Raw genomic sequence first — 20,196 nt, 5'->3', positions numbered from 1 at the left:
AAAACAAGAGTTATTACTGTATTTCTATTTAAAGTAATAGTGAAAGGCATTTGTATGGATTACCTTAGTTGTCTAGAGAGCGTAGAAGTGTATTCCAACATTGTGGAAACTGATTGTTTCACAGCAATTAGGGAAAAGACCAAGGGTAGCTGGTATTGATTACTGGTTGCTTTTGCATTTATATTAGAGCTGTTTGAGATAGATAACAAAATGTCTTGATGTGGGTATATGCAAATAGTAAGGACTATCACTGTGTTCTCACTGTGAGCTCTTAATAGCTGAACAGAAATAGACAGGTTCTGTTTTTAAGGTCAATTCTGATTGCAAAGCAGACATTCAGTTGGGTTTCCCTTGCAAATCAAAGATACTGCCACATTGTTGATAGAAGGAAAAAGGCAAACAGGAATGAGTTTACTGAAATGGTTTTACAGAGACAATCTGAAGAGGGTATTTGCCACATGGACTTTTTCCCAAGTTCCATTTGTCCTCTGGTCTGAAATCCTTTTGTCATGCTTGGAAATCTGGCAAAATTTCAGATACTCTCTTTCTTAGCTTTTCTAGTCTTTCTTCTTTTTTTCTTTCGTCTTTCATCTGAGCTGGGTACTGTTGCCAGGCTCTGAATGCAAGTATCATCATTCTCCTGTATCACACAATGTTTAAAAGAGGGAATTGTAAGCATGCATGCATATGTTTATTAAAGCTTTAAAAAAATTATTCACATACTTGCCCCATACTTAATAAACAGCTTTAAAATATGCTATTATGTAAAGGCAGAGGTGATTATGAAACAATGTACTATTTCCTCCTTAGTTTCAGGAACATGTCAGCTTGTTGGATAGGGAATTTCCATAGAGAAAAGAGATGCTAAATGTCACTAGTCTGTAGACCAGGGCTGTCAAACTCCTGGCCAATGGGCCGGATGCATCACATGCTGGCCATGCTTACACCCAGTTTAGCAAAGGGGGAAAAAGGGGGGGAAAGTCCCAATACATCACGTGATGTAATGTGAGTTTGACACCCCCGTTCTAGACAAATGTAAGGGAAACATTGCTGTGCTCAGAAACCACAGTATCCCAATATTTATAATTATTAGATACTGAAAAGTTTTTCCCTGTCTAGGTAGAGAACTAGTTGCCAAGATTTTATGTCTGAAAGGGTATCTCAAACATAACAATTGTTTCATTTTCATGAAAGTCAAGTGAATATTTGTGAAGGGCCTATGTAACCCAGCATTCTGTATTATACCTCACGGATAGGGGCAAAGAGGGCAGCAACCACATTTACTCTAGAAAAACAGGTAAATTCTGAGCAACAGTCTTTATGTAAAAACTAAATAAAGTTTCCTTAGAGCATGGCTGGCTGGGGAATTCTGAGAGTTGAAGTCCACAAGTCTTAAAGTTCCCAAGTTTGGACACCCCTGCTCTAAGGAAACTTTATTTAGTTTTTACATAAAGACTGTTGCTCAGAAATTTTTTTTCTATGATGATAAATGAATATGGAGTTTCAAAATGAAGTGTTGATACATAAAATGGATTGAAATTAAGTTTATTAAAACTTATTCCCCCCCCCCCCTTCTGGGTCAATTATTTTTTCTGCCAAATTTATTCAATGGCTGATGATTTTCGGCATCTGCATCAAATGACAAGAGGATAGACATAGAAGTTAAAATTCTAAAACATTGAATTTAGTAAAGGCTACCTTTGAATAATATTGTATTGTTAGGACTATTAGCTTTCTTTAGAGCAAAAGAGAGCTGAACAGTAAGCAATAACAGCCAACAGCCCAAGCACATTACCAGAAGAAGGGAAGAACCAGACTTTCAATCTAGTATGGTTCATTCTATTTAGTGGTATAGTTATATAGCTGGTTTGTACACAAAGTTAAGTTTAACATACAAGTTGCATCTAAATTACATATCCTAGAAGCATGATTTGCATCATTTCCCAGGACAAAGATGTATAAAAAATGCATGTAGGCATGCACACAATGTCCAGATGATTCCAAAGGAACCTAAGAACAAGGAACATACTGTAGAATTCTTGCAATAAGAAAATGCCTTTGATATATTCATTTTTACCTATTAAAGTATTGATCTGCAGTCTTTTGTTTTGCCCACAATATACTTTTCTCCTCGTTTACCAAATGAAACCAAGAGCCAAATAACTTCTTCTTTAGGGTAGTTTCATGGAGTTTGCTTGCACTCTCTTCAAGAGTAAGTCTGTAATCCTTATACTGAAAGAAGTCCAACGAAAGGAAAAAAATGTCACTCAATTACTGTATGTTTAAATTTTACATAACAATATAGCAACAGAAGTAGGTGGAAGAAACAAAATATTCTACTGCATGCGTCAAAGGAGAAACCCTCACAATGCACAAATGTGAACGTATAATTCTTGTGGTGCGATACACAAAAATTATGCTTTATGACCACTTCTTCTTCATTACTCCAAACTCCTGGCCTCCAGTCTAGATTAGATTAGAATCTTTTAGAAAATGCCTACAATTATTTTATTTATATAAAATAAGTCTAACCAAGACTTACAGAAAGACGGCAGCTCCGATCACATTTTAAGCCCACAGCTTGAAGATGGCAGGTGCGATCCTGCCGAAACGTTGCAAAGACAATCTCAACCTTACACGGGAAAAGACCCGAATACAACAAAACCAGCATACCTACACCCGTGAAAATCTACGAAAACAATATATATATATAAATACACACACACACACACACACACACTCACTCCCTCTTGCTCACCTTTATCCAACCCCTGAAAGACCTTCTAAGCAATTGAGAGCAGTGGAGATCCTCAGCTTGAGCGCTTTTCCTTGAATGGATTTCTTGCACATGATGAAGCCAGGCAAGAAGACATTTCTGCTGCAACCTTGTACAGTGATGCTTTTGCGCCATCTAAATTCCAGATCAAGAAAAGCCATGGTTACTGGCTTTATAAATGGATGCAAGGAGGGCCCTGTAACTAAGGTTGGGTCATTGAAACATCACTGATCAAGGCCGTTTTATTATGTCCAATGACCAAGCTATATAGATAACCAGAGCAAACACATTCTTTTTTCTTCATTTCAACTTTATAATCTGACAGCACAATTACATCTTCACTTATTTTAGCTGGAAATAGGCCTAGAACTCAGGGGGTTCATATATATACTTGATTTGTAGGTAGTTCAGATATTTTTTAAAAAAAAACATTCAAAATATATTGTTAATTTAAGCACTAACTTACATGTAAATGTGCTCCTTAGCACCAATTTTGGAAATAATTGCCCCGCTACACAAGCCATTTCTCCAAGTGCTGTCACAGTCTGACGTTTGTCTTTTGGGCCAGAACTTTTGGGGATGCTAACCATAACACTCAATCTCGATTACTATTATATTTTCCCCTTTCTTTTAAACTTGTCTTCAGATATTTTGTTGGACCCACAGAATTTTTTAAAGCTTTTTCCACCAAGGCTGTACAAACTAGGCTTAGAAAATGGTTCCTTTTTGCTATGTTAGTCCATGCAGTATCAAAACAACCCAGAAACTTGATCTGATGGAAAAAACCTTTTCACTCACCAACACTTCACACACTGGAAAATAGCAGAGGATTCATCTTCAGCACATGAAACTAACTTTGTTTTTCAAGATGGCCAGTTTTAGTCTAGTTCTTACCACCATGTTTTTTTCAGATTGCTCTGTAAGTTTTTTCCAGGCCTTTAACCCCTGTTTGAGCAGAACCATAATGTAATGGTCTTCAGCTTTGGAGAAAAGTTGCTGTTCTCTCTCTAGCCTTTTCTGTTTTTCCAGTTCTTTCTGTAATTAATAAATTAGAGAAGCAGAGTTTAGCAAAATTTGACCAGTTCATTAAAAATATTACTATTTATTGGGAAAACAAGTAAAACTCATGTGCTCAGTTGTTGATTTCTTCCTGAACTGCAGGAAATGGAGATATTGTTGTGGTCATCTACATAGCTCCAAACATTGCCAAAGGCATTTCTTTCATGCCAATCTACATCATTTTTGTGATTAGGGACTGTACACACAGAATGGCCACTGCACTTTCATGAATATCATGTTTGGGAAATTGCAAAACCTCAAGCATTACCATTTTGAACTTCAGATCTTCCAGGCCTTATCTCTGTGTCTGTTGTTGCTTTCTCTATCTACTGTTTACGCTTGTTAGCTCTAAGGCTTAAAAAAAAAAGTCAACTAGCAGTAGCAGCAGTTTTCACTTGCTTTGCCCTTTCCTCCTAGACAGGATGAGATTGAAAGAGCAAGGGCATCAAATGACAGTGGCAAAGAAGTCACTCATTCATACATGAGGAGGTTCATTTGAGGGCATACAGTCTAAATATTCCTCCCAATCTGCCACCAACTGTTTGAACACAATTTCATTCAGAAGCTTTGAATCATTTTAAGCAACAATGCCAGGCTAGTTTAATTCTAAAACACAGGACTGGAGCTATTACTTTATGTTACAGCAATTAATATGGCTTTGATATAGGGGTGTTTAAAATATTTTTTGCTGAAATAGTGAAAGTAATTATTATTTTTTCCTGAGCAGCTTTGACACTGCTTGAATTAGATTGGTGCCATTACAAAATCATATGGAAAAGCCAGTTTAAACTAGTGTTTTATCAGTAATAGATCTGTGAGATAGCACAATCTTCCACTCACCATTTGTTGCAATTTCTTCTCTTCTCGCTTCTTCTCTAATTTAGCCTCTTTTTCTGCTGCTTCTTGTCTTTGACGTTCTTCTTCTTTGGCTTGCATCTCAGCCTTAGGATGGTATAGAAGACGACAAGCTAAATCATATTTAAATCCATGTCCGAAAGAAATACAGACGTTCCAAAGCAGACGCCTATCTAAATCATGATATGGGCTTTACACACAAAGGGGTTAAAAATAATATTTTATTCAGAATTCTTTTCAGTAATGGTGTAGAATAGCTTTACCAGCAGTAATTCATCAGGAAACTTACACATTTCAAAGCAGGTTTTCACTTGTAAAATGTAAATATCAAAAACAAGTAACCACCATTATAACTTGTTAGTTGGTGATGAAGGCTAGTTAGGTAAAAGTTTTATTTTTAAAGTCTAAACTAGTGGGTTGCAAAATTGTTTGCTGTTTTATTGAAGAAAAATAGAGGGATTTTAGCTGCAACTGATACACTTTCTATTGTATCCATCTTCTCACAAAATCCTGGGAAGAAGAAAAATGAAGTGCCTTTCTCCCCTAACATGCTCTCTTGCTTGCATGCAGTGTCTCCTCATCTATAAAACCTATCATCTGCTCTTCAGTATAAAATGTTATTGTTATTAAGGCAAGCCAACTTCAGGGGCCAGCGTATTAATTTATTAAAGCTCTGGCACGTGTATATAGTTTATAGAGTGAGACTGAAATTTTTATAGGTGCCTCAACCTGGATGCGATTTTATTTTGGTTTTAAGTGGTTTGTAATTTGTTTTATAGTCACTGCCTAATTTCCTTGGCTAGATGGCCACAGAAATTTGATTAAACTAATAAAAGGCTAATAAGTAAAAGTTCATGTTTGTATTTTAAACATTATTGTCTACCTGCTGGATATTTAAGTCAGAAGTTAGTTTTACTTGCCAGTTTTTCGTCTTCTCGCTTTATTTTTGCTTCTTCCAATTGTTTCCTTCGTTCTGCTCGTTGAACTGCTCTTTCTTCCATAGCTAAACATTCAGAAGGTGTACAATGATGAGGATAAATTAAATTTGAAACTTGAAAAATGCAGTTTTGCTTTACATTTTGTTTCTGATTGATCCATATATATCGAACTAGCTCAATATGTTCTCTCTCTCTCCCCCTCCCTCCCTCCCTCGCAAAGGTCACTGAACGAAGATTGTCAAAGACTACATGTATTTTTAGGCAACTTATTTACCAGTTAAAGAAGTTGGACAGGTCTATGCCATTCTTCATAACTAACCACAAGAATACTTTTCCTCTTGTCTTATCTGGTCTTATAGACTATTAATAACTAATAACTAATTTGATACGAACAATAAAGGATACTTAGACTTACAATATAACACATTAAGAAAAACAAATTATTGATTACAATGGACATTACATGTATTGCAATGTGGTTCTGAATAACCATCAACTTAATTAAAGAAAACATGTAAGCACGTTTGCATGTATATTTCAGGAAGAAATATGTGTACTTACATTTATTTCATGCTGTAGTTGTTCTAATCTTTCTGAGACAGGTTGAAATACACTGGCATTATTTTTCAGTGGTCAGGTAAAGTGTATGAATTATATTGTACTGTCACAATGCTAGTGACCTCACCCTAGCCAGTTAAAATGTTATTCAGCAAGGTGCCCAGAAAAAAAAGAAAACTATTTTTTTTTAATTCAAACAAACCCACAAAATTTAGGGTTTGAAATAATTCACACATAGGAATTGAAAAAGTTTGCCAAGAAGGCCAATAAAAAAATGAGCCATTCAGCTATATTTATTAAACATTTCATGACTGTTCCTGCGCTATAGTATAATATGGATATTTGTATTATAAAAATCATATATTTTATTACAGCTTTTTATAGCCATCCAGGAAAGATTCCAGACGTTTAGATACATACCTCTAAGCAAGGGATGTGGTGTGACTAATGCTTTCAAAGTCCTTCTCTTATGAGTGACTGGCTGCTGAACTTCTGACCTGAGTAAACCAAAGTGTAGGAGAAAGGGGAAAAAAAATGACAATTGAACAGAAAGGTCTTGGGCTTGGGCTAAAGATTCTACAAAGCAAATACTTCAAATAGAAAAAATGTTCTGTGAATAGTAGACTAGAGGCCCGTGATGGCGTGTCATAGGTTGCACGCGGAGCCCTCTCTGCCAGCACTCAAGCTGTCGCCCAGCTCAGCATGAGCCTCCTGCCGGCCAGCTGATTTTCAGGGGTCTGCACATATGCAGGAGACATGCACGCATGTGCGGGGGGGGGACACATGCCGCACCCCTGGCCCATTTTTGGTTCCAGGAGGCTGCAGGGAGCCTGCTAGGCTCAAAATGGGGCGCAGGAGGGTCACGCGCATGCAAGGGGGCATGGGAAGTGTGGGAGAGTTATGCATCACAGTGCTATTTTGAAGTGTGCTGCTCCAAGCACATTCTTTTAGCTATTAGATAACAAAATCCAAGTGATATTATACCTTACAGGTTTAGTATTCTTGTAATTTGATTGATTTTCTCTCAGTTGCTTTTCTTCCTTAATTTTTGGAGTGTTAATGTTAAGTGCCGTGGTAGCAGTTGTAGTTTGCTCAACCTCCTCCCAAGCAGTGTGTACCCTCTGAAGGCCCTGAAGTTTACGGATCAGCTCTTGCTGCTCTTGAAGCTGTTGTTGCTGTTCTTCAATCAGGCGTTGCTGTTCCAGGGGACCCCAAATAGTGGAAGATTTCTTTTGTTGTGCTAGATCAAGATGCTGCAGGGAATGCTTTATTTCATTCCCAAACCTGGCATGGTCCTGAAGATTCAAAGCAGCATGTTTTCTGGTGATTTGCCATGGGCATTTTGGTTGACTTGGTGAGTGGAGATTGCGTTTTTTACTTGTCCCTGGAGAGTAGGAATTTTCTCTTTCCAATTTTGCAGTTGTGGGATTGTTCTGAACACACGGTATTTCAGCCAGCTGGTTAACCTCTATACAGTTTACCTCTGTATCACTTGCAGGTTTATCTTGGGTAACTCCTTTCTCAAGGATTTTATTGGTGGATCTTAAGAAAGCTGCCGTTAGTTGCCCCAGTGATACTTCTTCCAAGAGCTTTGCCATTTTTCTCCTCATTTTTTCTTTGTTCGCTTCTAGCTCTCTCTTTTCCATCTCTAATCGGCTCCAGCATTGCCATTCAGCAAAGAAATGACGCAAAATGCATTTCCGGTTAAACTCTATAGCCAGCTGGTTTTTCCTAAATTAAGATATTTTTTAACATTAGTTTAGAATCCCTGATAGAACTGTTTGACTTTTATTTCTTTATAAAAGAGTTGAGCATGCATTGCTAGATGTGGTACCCTATTTGCAAGACCCCAGGTCCTCTGCAGTAGGCAAAACTGACTTGTTTACATAATAAGAGCTTAAGCGATAAAATGGATGCCTTAAGTCTTGTATCCATTTGGTCTCTACCTCCACCCAAAACTTTCAGTCCTCCAAATATCCTGGTATCAGCAACCATGGCTGTTGCAGTCCTCAGAGGAAATTAAAACAGAATGCAGCCCTTAGACAAAAAAAGTATCGTGTGTTTCGCTTGTAATGACTTCTTATTTTGATAAATATATTGTTGTGGTTTCCAGTATATTACCAATAATATGGATTAAGCATAAAATAATTGCTGTTAGTAAGAGCCATGTCAGCATATTTCTAAGGGGAACCATTAGGCATTTCACAAGCCTATTGAAATATTTTTTTCTAACAAGTTTTTATTCAATAATGATTGCGGCCATTATGCAACCTGCTGATTGGGACAGATCAAATGTACTTTGCTTTCCCTACATTGGGTTAATGGATTCCTAATGTAATTTCTTGGAACTCAATGAAATAATAGATTCATCCAGGAATGGTTGGTTACTCATCAAAATTAGAAGGCCATTCTCATGTTTGCAAGAGTCAAGAAATAAATAAAGATTGGGGAAAGTGGGGGAGGGGAGGGGAGCTTTGAAAAACTTTAATAATCATAGTATTAAATCTACCACCAATAGCCCTGGTGAAAAGTCTGAAAATATACCATCACAATGGCTTTTGAGATGCATCTTACGTTTTCTTTTTTTAAAGTACCCCAAGAAACAAACAAAAATCAAAATAATTAAACCAAACATAAGAGTAGCTTTCAACTTCACAGGAAGGAATTGTGTTAAAATTGCTACCTATTTTGATCCCGAAGCTGGTTTTCCATTTTTTGAGTCTCCTTCTCCAGTTTGTGAGACCATGAATAATCTCTCCAGGCTCGCAAAATCTTCAGCTGGCACTTCCAGTCTGCAAGGGCTCTTGCTTTCCCCATTTTAATTCTGAGGTCCAGAATAAACTTGTACCAGGCAGAGAAATACTTCCGTAGGCACTACATTGAGAATCAAGTAACCGTGTTCCATTGTATCATATTTACATTTCTGATAATGTAAAATATTGGAGTATTACACTAAATACCTTCAGTGTTCACTGACAACTGTAGCTCCCTTCATAAATTGTAATTATTTGTTACTGTACGTGTATGTGGAAGGGAATCTTAGATATGTCAGAATGAATAAAAAAGTATGAAAGAAATATACTAGATATGTTGCGTAGAGAGCATGAGGACTGATGTTTGTAAAACAAATATATGAAGGTTGAGAAGCAGACTTGAGAAAGCCAGGGGAGGATGAAGTTGATAAAAAGTAAATACATAAAATATAAATTTATGAAATGGTACGGAAAACAAGATTTAAAAGGTATTGAGAAGTATAGCAAATGGTATTAGTGTGATCTAGATTTTCTTTTCTCTTTTGTGTTTCATTTCTTTTGTTTCTTTTTCTATGTTTTCCATAATATTGCCAATACTGAAAAAGTAGAAACTGGCATTTTTAAAAAGTAGATCTAAAGAACTAGAAAACTCTCATCTCCCATGTGCAAACTCATATGTGGTGAGGTTTTGCTTTTTTTAAAAAAAAAACTCTTTTTAAAGAATATATCAATTGCTATTTCAGTTAACCTTAATATTTTAATGCTATTTCATATGTATTGCCATCATAATTGAATGATCACATAACTAACATTTTAATGAGAACCTACATCCCATTTCAGCAAGTAATCTAGGATGCATTGCTCTTAGCTGCTTAAACATGTGTGATATCCGTAGAATCATCCACAAATCCTTTCAAATTAAATGTTGATTTTAAATGTCTGAAATGTCATCATTCTCATGAGAGCTCAATGTCCTTGTATAAAATTTTGTCACATTTTTATTCACCAAGTGCTAGAAGAGATGACTTCTAGCACTTCTTTTGAACTTTAACATAAAACTTCCTTACTTATTTTAACAGAACACTCATATAGCTGCATGTTTTATGAAAAGGAAAACTGTTTAAACAAATATTACACATACACAGCACACACACACTTATACAATGGCCAGTTAAGACATGTGTATAAAATACCACCTAGTAGGAACTTATATTTAATTGAATCAAAATAAATTAAAGCAGGACAGCTATACGTCTTCAAATAGCAAATATAGTATAGTCTTATACATAACTATTGATTAGTAACTTCTATGTGGCTAATAAATATAAGTCGATGCTATATAGCACCTGCAGACTGTTATTTCGCATTTACTATTTTATTGTTTTCAAGTTCATGCTTAAGTGGTATAAACATGTGTGGCACTTTACAACACCAGATCATACTCAAACATATTGCATTTTAGCAAGTGCAAAATGACTCTCTTGATTTTATTGCTTTGAAGAAGAAAAAAAGTTTATAAGAAAATCTGGGCTGACATAACCTTGTGCTGTATGTATCCTCAGGTTTAAGCTTAGTCATGAAGCAGTTTTCATAGCAGATTCTAGTTTTTGGCATCCATCTGCTCTCCTAACCTTCTATATCCTTTCAACCTCAAATCCATCCATTTATCCTCAGTTCATTTTAACATGACACCTTGAGCATCTTTATTCAGTAAAAACTCTTCAGAATTCTAGCTAAAGCAACAATCCATCTCAAAGTGCTGAAGACAAGATCATGAATGTCCTCACCTTCTGATCAGCAGAGTTGACCTTGCTCAGTAGTTCCTGTTGTTTGACCTGTTCCTCCTCCTTTTGTTCTTCATTGTCACAATTCAGATAGGTAAGCTGAGCAGGAGGCAGGCCAATTTCTATCAGAGTCTGGATTTTTTTCAAATTGTGTCTTTTTCTTTCCCTAAAATAAAGAGTTTGTAAAAATAAAGAGAGGTTAGAGAAAAACAGTAGAGAAAGAGGAGCATGTTAATCAATTTATTAGTTAGCAATCCTTATTTGATATACTTTTTATTTAAACTGAGCAAGTTTTATAGCACTGTTGTAATACATTTAGTTACTGCAATGTTCTCAATTTCATACGCTAGTATTACACAATATGTCCTTAAATAATTCTTAAAGAAGAATTATATAGGGGCATAAAAGGAAAACTGCTTTGGTAGGCTCCCATAGAGGTAACTATAGAGATTTTCAGTCATTTTAATGTCATACGCTGCTGTGAAAGCTGACAATTTGAAGAAACAATTGCAATCAAATAGGGATGGATACACATGAAAAACAGATTGACTTCTGATTTAATTTTTACAGTTCGTATAACATGGTACCTGCTTGGTCAGTGGTCTTGAAAAGCATATAGAGATGATTTGGAAAAGAAGATTTAGTAGTTTCTTCTGTCTACAAATCTCAAATAAAGTTAATTACACTTGGAAGCTAATCAATCTCCACAGCATCTTTGGAGATGATGTTTTAACCTGTCTTGCATTTATATCTTCCCTCACTCCTCAGACCTCACAATGATTTTTAGATGATCTTTCATCTATTTAGTTGCAGTACATTTGCTCTATCATGGTTGTTCAGATTCTGTTTTAGGATCTAGAATGAACTGAATTTTTTCTCCAAAGCTTACATTTTCCGTGCTTCTTCCATGAGATGCCTTTTTTCTCCCAACTCCTTCCTCAGTATTACCATTTGTTTTTGGATCGCTGCTTCTTCTTTTTTGGCTTTCAGAGCTTTCCTCTTCGTCTCCTCTTGCAATTGCTTTTGAGCCTCTGACATTGCTAACTTTTTCAAGGCTTTTTCTTGTTTTAGAAGTTCAAGCTCCTTCTGCCGTTTCAAACGATTTTCTTTTACCTGGAAAACAAGAATAAAAAGAAGTGTTAAAGCACAGCCCAGTCATTGAACCTGATTGCCAAATAACTTCTAATCCCTAGATGAGGGACTTATACAGGAAAGTGTTAACTTTTCTGTCAGTATAAAGTTCTGATCAAAATATGCAAGTAGGCTTCTGATAGATCTATTGAGGCTGGAAGTATTCCACTGTGTTGGCTTCTGGTATAGACCTTAATTTCTCCATTCCGGAGGTTCAATGTCTGATGAATTTGTTTAGCAGCCTGAGGTTCAAAATACACTCCAAGGTCCATTTTCCTTTAGCATCATGTAAACAGAAAACACACCAGAATTCTTATGCAGATATATTTTATATAATTCTAAAGTCTAATAAATGTATTATTCATCTTAAAATGTTTCTTTTTATTCTTAGAGATAGGGGATTCTTGTGAACTGTTTTCATTAAACCAGCTCTAACATCCATCTGTCCATACAGGAATATTACAGGACATTAAAATTATTGCAGTTGCCCACCATCTTGCAGGTGAAGACAAAACAGTCTCCGATATTTCCTTAGTTCCTGCCTTCTCGGCCTTTTCTATTGGGTGTGCCCTTCTGTTGCTGGTCATGGAAACATGAGTTGGATTTCCTGCCTGAAAAAAAAAGTTGGCTATGATCTTTAACCTGAAAGGTCCGTATAGATTCTTCTCTGAGCTACTGTCAATGATTTCTTCATTTTACATGAAGGTTGAATTAGCTGCTTCACTGAACAGCTTATTCCCTGAGAAAGATTTCACTGTATGCTAATCCATGTGAGGGCACCATTCAACAGTTATTCCTATCTGACCCCAGTGCAGAATGAACTTCATACGCGTCTGATGTTTCTTCCCTTGCTTACTCTATTTGACATGGGAGGCCTTCCTTTTTTTAAAAAAAAAAAGTTTTTTTAAAATTGTTTTAATTAAACACACACACACACCAAAAAAAAAAAAACATTCTTCATGACATCTTCCAGAAAGCATGTCGATTGGTTACAAATAAATTTCGTGTGTTACTACCACAATCATTCTTTATACTTCATTCATATTGGATTATATATTTTAAATGAAAAATCTTTATATACCATCAATGTACCATCACTCTCATTTAACTATATTTGTTTAAACGTGCTTTTATCTAGAATCATTTGTATTTAAGGACACAACCACATACTGGCATTCGTTAGCTATTTCTATAAATTTCAGGCTTATATCCAATAGCTTTCACCAATGCCAACCCATATAAAATCATTAAACATTATCCATTAACATTTTGTTATTATTATTGTAGTTATCTAACATCTTTATAATAAATCTAGACAAAAATTTTTTACTAGAATTTATAAGTACCCAGGAAAGATTACATCTTTATAACAAAATCTAAACAAATATAATTAATGAATCTTTTCCCCAGGTCGGGAGGCCTTCCTCATTGTAAAGGATGTATGCCTGGAGTCCTTGCACATAAAGTTTATCCTCACTTCACTTTTTTGTCTATTTCTCTGTAATGGTTTGAAGTAGATGCCCTTTCCATTCAGTTTTCTTTTCAGTGCCTTGCTCCCTGCTTCTTTCCTTTCCCGTGGGACTGTGTAAACAGACAGAGAACGAGAAAGGACAGAATTACTGGATGGGCTTTTGGAACATTACATTGATGTTTGTTTCCTCTGGTGCATCACCTTTGCTAGATCTGGAAGGAACTCTCTCAAATGTTGGTGAAAGAAGAACTAGTGAGACTCAAAATGCTGGTTCCGAGAAGAGAAGAGAACATGTCTCTACTGCAAAAGTAACTTAAGATTTATTTCTTCTTCTGCTGTTTTCCTTTTCATGAGCAGAGCAAGTATTTTCTTTTCTGATCTTTGTTCTTGATTAGACCAAGATCCACTACTAATAATTTAACAAAATAGCTTTCCTTCTAGAATAGTTTTTTTCAATGTGAGGTAGGCTTAGAACTGATTATCTGTCTTCCAACATTTGAGCAATAGGCCCCAGTAGACTGTCATGCCTGAGGCCTTGGAAAAAACTGCAAAACCTATTGAGGAATGCAGGAATCCTGGCCAGCTTGTTCAGACATTTGTTCTGCATCCACTGCAGCCTTGAGGGTGTATATCCCAATTCCAGTAGTTTATAAACACAATAAACTATATATGTATAATATTACTGGCTATGACTGAGTCAAACTGGACTGCTAGGACTGCATTAAAAGTCCTGCATTACAGTGAATCAAGGAATGTACCTCAACATCCTGAGTACCTGGGTCTGTTTGGAAGTTGCCCCTCAACCTGTGATACTAGATGTTTAGATGTTAGCGCTACAAGTAGGATGTCTATACATTGGCGATTCCTTCAATGTCTAATTTGGGGCTGAATACTTTGGGCTATTCTTGGGATAAACAGAAATAAGATGGGCTTAGCTGAATTCTCCGTTCCTTGAACTGTTGAACCCAATGGTGCCTTCTCTGGAATACCTGGAAGCTGAGAAATGAGTGCAAGGCTGGAGATGTTGCAACATTTGCCTGCCTCAGTTAAATAATTTTTATTGAACCATCTAGAGCAGGGGTATCAAACTGGCAGTCCATGGGCCAGATGTGTCACACACAGGCCACACCCACTCCGGCTCCGCAAAGGCAAAAAAGGTCACAATGCATTATAATACATCATGTGACGCAATCAAGTTTGACACTCGTGATCTAGAGATACTGAGTCTTGTACCATCATAAATAGTCTGCAATGTATGGACAGGTGCTTCTTTGACTGAAAGTTTATATTCTTCCTTTTCTGAAATAACCCTTGTCTGAAGAGCAGGGAGTTTCCCTGGCTCTCTCCTCTGAAATAAAGATATGAAATCTTCTCTTAAAGAACGGACTAAGACTGAAGTCATTTTTTGAACTGTGGATTGAGGAATCCAAGCAGACTCTGCTACTGCTAGAGTTTTCCTTTTCTTATTTAGCCTTGTTCTTCCTTTTGTCCCTTGTAAGGTTACCCTTTCTTGTCCTGCTTCTCTTGTTGAGTGAAGAGAGACAAAGAAGTCAAAGAGAAAAAAACTATTTGATTTATATTCTGCAGGTGCTCTTGAGAAGGCAGAGCCAAAGATTGAAAGGGATAGAAAAAAGTTCTTTTGTTCTTTCCTTTTCAAAAGTCCAGAACAACATAATTTTGCACATTTGGAAGATTGGGGGAAATAAAATTTGAACTCACAAAAATGCTATTAATTTTTACACCATGTTTTCCTGAATAAGCCATTATATCTGATTTGCACACGATACTAAGCAATAGTAGGTGGAAGCCAAAAACAAACCATATTAGAGTTGACTCAACTAGGCCATTATACATTCTATTTATTATTTTCAGATTGCACTTCTTTCCTTCCTCTATGGGATTAATTTAAACAATATCAAGACTTCACCAATTTATGAAGTAAAGTGAATTTTAGAAGGTTTTCCATAAACATTATATATTTAACCTGTTTATGCCTTAGTTCCATGTTAATTCGTAAGTCTCTGGGTTCCTTTTCCTCTCTGACAGCTTTAGTTTTAAGGCCTTCCAGTATACCACTGTTTACAATTTCACTTTGCAATAGATGCTGTAAAAAATCTTGTACCGTGGTGCCTTCCACTTCTTGCTCCAAATAACCATAGAAATCTAGAATACATAAATCATATTGAAATTAAATGTAAAACGATATTTTAAACTTTGTCCTGAATCAGGAGTTGCAACTTGCAGTCTCCACATGTGCCATCTCCAAGGTCCTATTTGTGCTTCCAAGAACATCCCACAACACCAAAAATGAGCTACATTTTAAAAAAATATTTAGAAATGGTGAAACCATAGCGGAATTCATAAGATTCAGTGAGCTGAAATATGCTTATTTCTATCCTTAAAAGCTCTCCATATACAGCCCAATTATATGGAGTTTTGAACTCTGAAATTCAGTAGCAAAATATTACTTTCCAGCAGCATGATTTTCAGCTTAAGAATGTTAAAATAAGAATGGAAAATACATGTGCAAAGCGTTTGAAACATGAGTGGCTATTTTTTTAATAGTTAATTTTCTTGATTGTCCTGAGGGCAGAAAGACTGGATTTATTGACTATTTAGATTATTAGATACAGTAATGTTTTATTTTCAATTTAATTGTTTTGTGTGAATTTTACCAGTCTTGCTATTATAATAGTGTACCAGGAGTTTTTGTTATTATGTGAATACTTCAAATAAATTTAAAATCAGTCTCACCATCAAATTTTTTATATTTCTGGAAGCCAGCAACTGGCTCTTGTAAAGGAACAGAGTTGGGTGCTGAATGTTGAACATCGTTGTCTTCATCACTTGCCAATTCCAATTTCAATTTTGAATTCATCCAGTCATTAAGCAACTCTTGAGCTGCATTGATGAAAGAAAAAAAATATTACTAGATTCAGAATTAGTAACTAAAATTTGAAAAGGAGTTTTACACTCCAAATCTAAACTCTGCTTACAGGCAAATCAATCTGGCTTCTGCAGTATCACTCTTAAGGAGATTTATCCAAGATTTCTATTCTGATTTGTTAAAAATTATTGGTATTATTTATAGTTGATCTTATATTTGAAAGCTCACAAACCTAGGAGGAATTGGGAAAGTATGAATCTTATTAGTTAAATTAGTTTAAAAACATCTATACAATATGGTCTCCATTTAAAACTACCCTCAATTACATACACAGTTTGAATAGAGCCATGCTTTGTCAATAAATTTAAATTGATATTCCCTTCCACCATCATACATAAATCAAGTATTTTCACAATCTCTTGGAATAATGGGATGCTCCATCTCCCACAAAATTACAAAATTGCAATAGGGGGTTGAGAGAAGATATCCCTGCTTTTCTAGGGATGGGTAATCTATTGCTCATTTTTCTACAATACAATAAAAAAGCATAATTCTTTTGGATCAGCTGGAGTTCACAACAAAATGTTTAGAAAATACCTTCTACATATGCTTCATCATGATCTAACAGCTGCTCTGTTGTTTCCAAATCCAGCACTGGACCATTAAGTCCATGAGAATAGGATGCCTTTTTTAATGAAAAAGCTTCAGAAACAGCAAATTCGGAGGCTTGTTCTACCCGCTGAATTTAAAAAAATAAATAATAGAAAAGTTATTAAGAACCACTTATTCTGTGCAGCGCAAGAGAAGATATTTTGATTGGCAATAAAGTTGGAAGCACATGGTGTTTATTCTGCTGCCTTTATCTTTTTGATTTTGATTGGTCCTTTTATGTATTGAAGGGTATCTCTTTTATTGATGCATTATTTTATATTAAAATTGTTAGCCACATAGTTTTTTGAAACTGAAAAGCATATTAATACTTAATACTTAAGATAGCATTCAATAAAATGTTAGAATTTAAGTTATCTGTCCTACCGTGTTTCCCCGAAAATAAGACGGGGTCTTATTTTTTTTTGTCCCACAAAATATGGCCTTGGGCTTATTATAGGGGGAGGGCTTATTGTTTTGGGGTTGCCAGGCAGCTGCTCCCTTGCAAACTGGCTCCCGAAGAGCCGGGCACAGCCTCAGGGGCGAAGCAGCCATGAGGTGACCATGCTCACGAGCAACCGCCTGGCAAACCCCCTCTCCAGCCAGGCAGAGCGCCATTCACTGACCTAGGGGGTATCCCTAAGGCGCCAAGGCACGTGATGCTCTGCCCGCTCCCCAGCTCCCGTGGCTTGGCACATTTGGGATGCCCCCCTAGGTCAGTGCATGGAGCTCTGCCCGGCTGGAGAGGGGAGTTGCGGGAGTGCCTGTTCCGCTCCCACCGCACTCCGAGCATAACTTCTTCTCCGGCTTCCAAACTCCAAAACTCTGCTGCCGAATCTTCCAGCAGCGGCTGCTCTAGGAGTGCGCTCTATGGTTGTGGGCCGGCTGCCGGACAGAGAGTCTTCCGGACAGTGTCTTCCAGCAGCCAGCCCAAAACCATAGAGCGCACTCCTAGAGCGGCTGCTGCTGAAAGACCAGCGCTGTCCAAAGACGTCTCCGTGGTCATGTGGCCAGCATGAGTAAATGCCAAAGGCACACGGAACGCTGTTACCTTCCCACCAAAAGTGGTTCCTTTTTTTTTTATTTGCATTTTTACATGCTTTAGAACTGCTAGGTTGCTGGGACAAGTAATGGGAGTTCACTACGCTAGGGATTCGAACCGCCGAACTGCCGACCATTCTGATCGACAAGCTCAGCATCAGTCACTAAGCCCTGGAATAGACTTTAACATCCATGCAATTAACAGTCCAGTATCATTCATAATTATTCAGAAAATGAATTAACATGTGGACTATATACTACTATGTATTAAATTGATTGAAAGTACCAATGGAATTAATATGCTGATTATATATGACTATGTATTAATGACTTTTACCCAGATGTATACTATGAGTTTGGAGGGAGGGGGCGCCTACCACACTTTGCAACTGCCAAAATTTGTATACTTTTCCACTACCTTTTCCCTTGCAAATTTTAAAAAAACCAATAAAACTTTGTTTAAAAAAAAAGAAAAAAAAAGAAAATGAATCTCATTGGTTTAAATGAATCTTACCAAATCTTACTCAAGATTTCTTCTCACTGAGTAAGAAGTTATTTTTTTCAGATATTTGAGACTGAGCATTACTTTATTTTTCCTTACCTTTATCCAGTGCTCTATACTATCAGCATCAAACTGTGGCTGGGAATTAAAGAATAAAATATTTTAATTTTCAATGAAAAATCAAATTAAAGTAAAATTAACAGATCCCTATGGATGCCTTTATATAAAATCTCCCATTTTGTAAAACTTTAATGAAACTAGTTACTATATTTTTATTTACTATATTTATATAATGCTATTCAATAGGCATAGTCTTGATTTACATTAACTCAAATTTTACATAAATATTCTCAAAATATATGAGGAAAAATATTAGTTATTACTCCAAGAACATTTAAAGGAATGATGGAAGCACACATACTTAAGTGTGTATAGAAAAATGTTTTTTTCCTGTTTTCTTTCTTTGATCAAAGGGCTCTAGTGGTTATTCATAAGAAGACTCACTTACATTGCAGTGCAAAGCTGGCTTTGATCTCAAAAAGTTACATAGGGTCAGATCTAATTATTTTTTTTAGATGGGGAGCCACTGAGACATTAGGGCTGTAGGATAGACTGAGAAGTCAAAAAAGCAACTCAGATGCTGGCTGCATAGAAAACTCATAAAACTGCTTCTGTATTACTCCAAGAAAAACAACATCAATGCATTCACATTAGTTGAGCTTGACTTGAAGTAGATTTTATCTTTTCTGTAATAAGGCACTCCCTGAATTTTATCACAGTGCAACAATGTCCTTTGAATGCAATGCCCTGTGAGCCCAGTTTTGCATAGCAAGACGATTAAGGAAGCCCCTGCGGGACTAGAAATCTGCTACTGCCCAACAACTGCTACTTCTCATTACATCTATCCTGATAGATACCCATTGGTATTTTGAGTTTCCATGAATTGGTCCAATTTCAGTTGGCCCTCACTGTATCATGTGGCAACTATGTGAGTTCAGGTAGGTCCTTGACTTATAACAGGTCATTTAGTGACCATTCAAAGTTCACCGGTGCTGAAAAAGATGACATAGGACCATTTTTCAGTTACGACCTTTGCAGCATCCCCATTATAATTTGATCAAAATTCAGATGCTTGCCAACATTATGACTGTTGTTGTGTCCCAAGATCATGCTATCTCTTTTTGACACCTTCCAACAAGCCAGATTCACTTAATAAGCAGGTTACTAACTTATCAACTGCCGCAATTCACTTAACTGTGACACGAAAAGTCGTAAAATAGGGCTAAACTCACTTAACAAATGTCTCACTTGACAACAGAATTTTGGGGCTTCATTGTGGTAGTAAGTCGTGGACTACATTGTATGCCGCTTCCTTGCTTAAAGCGCTTCCACTCTTTAACATTATCCAAAGATGTGACCATCGAATAGCCGTCATAGACTGTTTGGAAAGCGACTTCAGCAATGACGTCGCAGGCTTCCTTTTTTACCTTTTGCCGCGATGCTGGCTGATTGAAGCGTCGCCAACGATAAAGCTCAGGACGGGATCGCACGACCGCCATTGAAAAAGCCCAAAGGAGACCCCTCGATTTCCTCTCTGCCTCGCACTGCGCTTGGGTTGGGAGGCGAACTCCTTTCCTTAAAGCCGGACCGACAAACCGACGGTTCGAAGGGAAAACGCCCAAGCCGGTCCTTTCCCTCGCTCGAGCGGAGAGCGGCGTCCCTAAGCTTTGTCATGGCAACATTTCCGCCAATTAGTGGGCGCTTCTCTCCCTCCTTCCTATCAAACCCGCGCC

General features: G+C 36.8%; 1 protein-coding gene and 1 gene segment (V, D, J or C); both read right to left on the bottom strand.

Annotated features, from left to right (window-relative positions):
• Positions 1-20,196, bottom strand: part of LOC309390886 (Ig kappa chain V-III region PC 3741/TEPC 111-like) — a 380,622-nt gene that overhangs the window by 128,317 nt on the left and 232,109 nt on the right.
• On the bottom strand, positions 504-20,168 carry CCDC191 (coiled-coil domain containing 191). 3 transcript variants are annotated; one of them, XM_081952918.1, is made up of 16 exons: positions 19,891-20,168; positions 18,503-18,541; positions 16,810-16,951; positions 16,080-16,226; positions 15,310-15,488; positions 11,613-11,836; positions 10,727-10,889; positions 8,870-9,060; positions 7,171-7,917; positions 6,607-6,683; positions 5,611-5,693; positions 4,676-4,777; positions 3,671-3,811; positions 2,759-2,911; positions 2,078-2,232; positions 504-640 (listed from the first exon to the last, which is right to left on the bottom strand). In XM_081952918.1, exons 1-16 carry the CDS (start codon positions 19,960-19,962, stop codon positions 508-510), a joined length of 2,748 nt encoding a protein of 915 aa, XP_081809044.1. In that variant the 5' UTR covers positions 19,963-20,168; the 3' UTR covers positions 504-507. The 3 variants fall into 3 exon arrangements, with proteins under 3 accessions (XP_081809044.1, XP_081809045.1, XP_081809046.1); XM_081952919.1 differs by having other exon boundaries at positions 15,448-15,488; XM_081952920.1 differs by lacking the exons at positions 504-640; positions 2,078-2,232 and having other exon boundaries at positions 2,794-2,911; positions 3,575-3,811.

This window comes from Natrix helvetica (assembly GCF_964273705.1).
Source record: "Natrix helvetica genome assembly, chromosome: 4".
NCBI lineage: Eukaryota > Metazoa > Chordata > Lepidosauria > Squamata > Natricidae > Natrix > Natrix helvetica.
This window is presented reverse-complemented; position numbering and strand designations above follow the sequence as displayed.

Bases quoted from the DNA above. Each gene is read 5' to 3' on its own strand.
- CCDC191 (XM_081952918.1), bottom strand. From the start codon at position 19,962: ATGGCGGTCGTGCGATCCCGTCCTGAGCTTTATCGTTGGCGACGCTTC. The intron at 10,890-11,612 runs GTAAGCTTTGGA...TCTTTATTTTAG, and splicing joins ATGGAAGAAGCACGGAAAAT to GGAAAGAAAAAGACACAATT. The intron at 9,061-10,726 runs GTGAGGACATTC...TTCTCAATGTAG, and splicing joins TCAACTCTGCTGATCAGAAG to TGCCTACGGAAGTATTTCTC.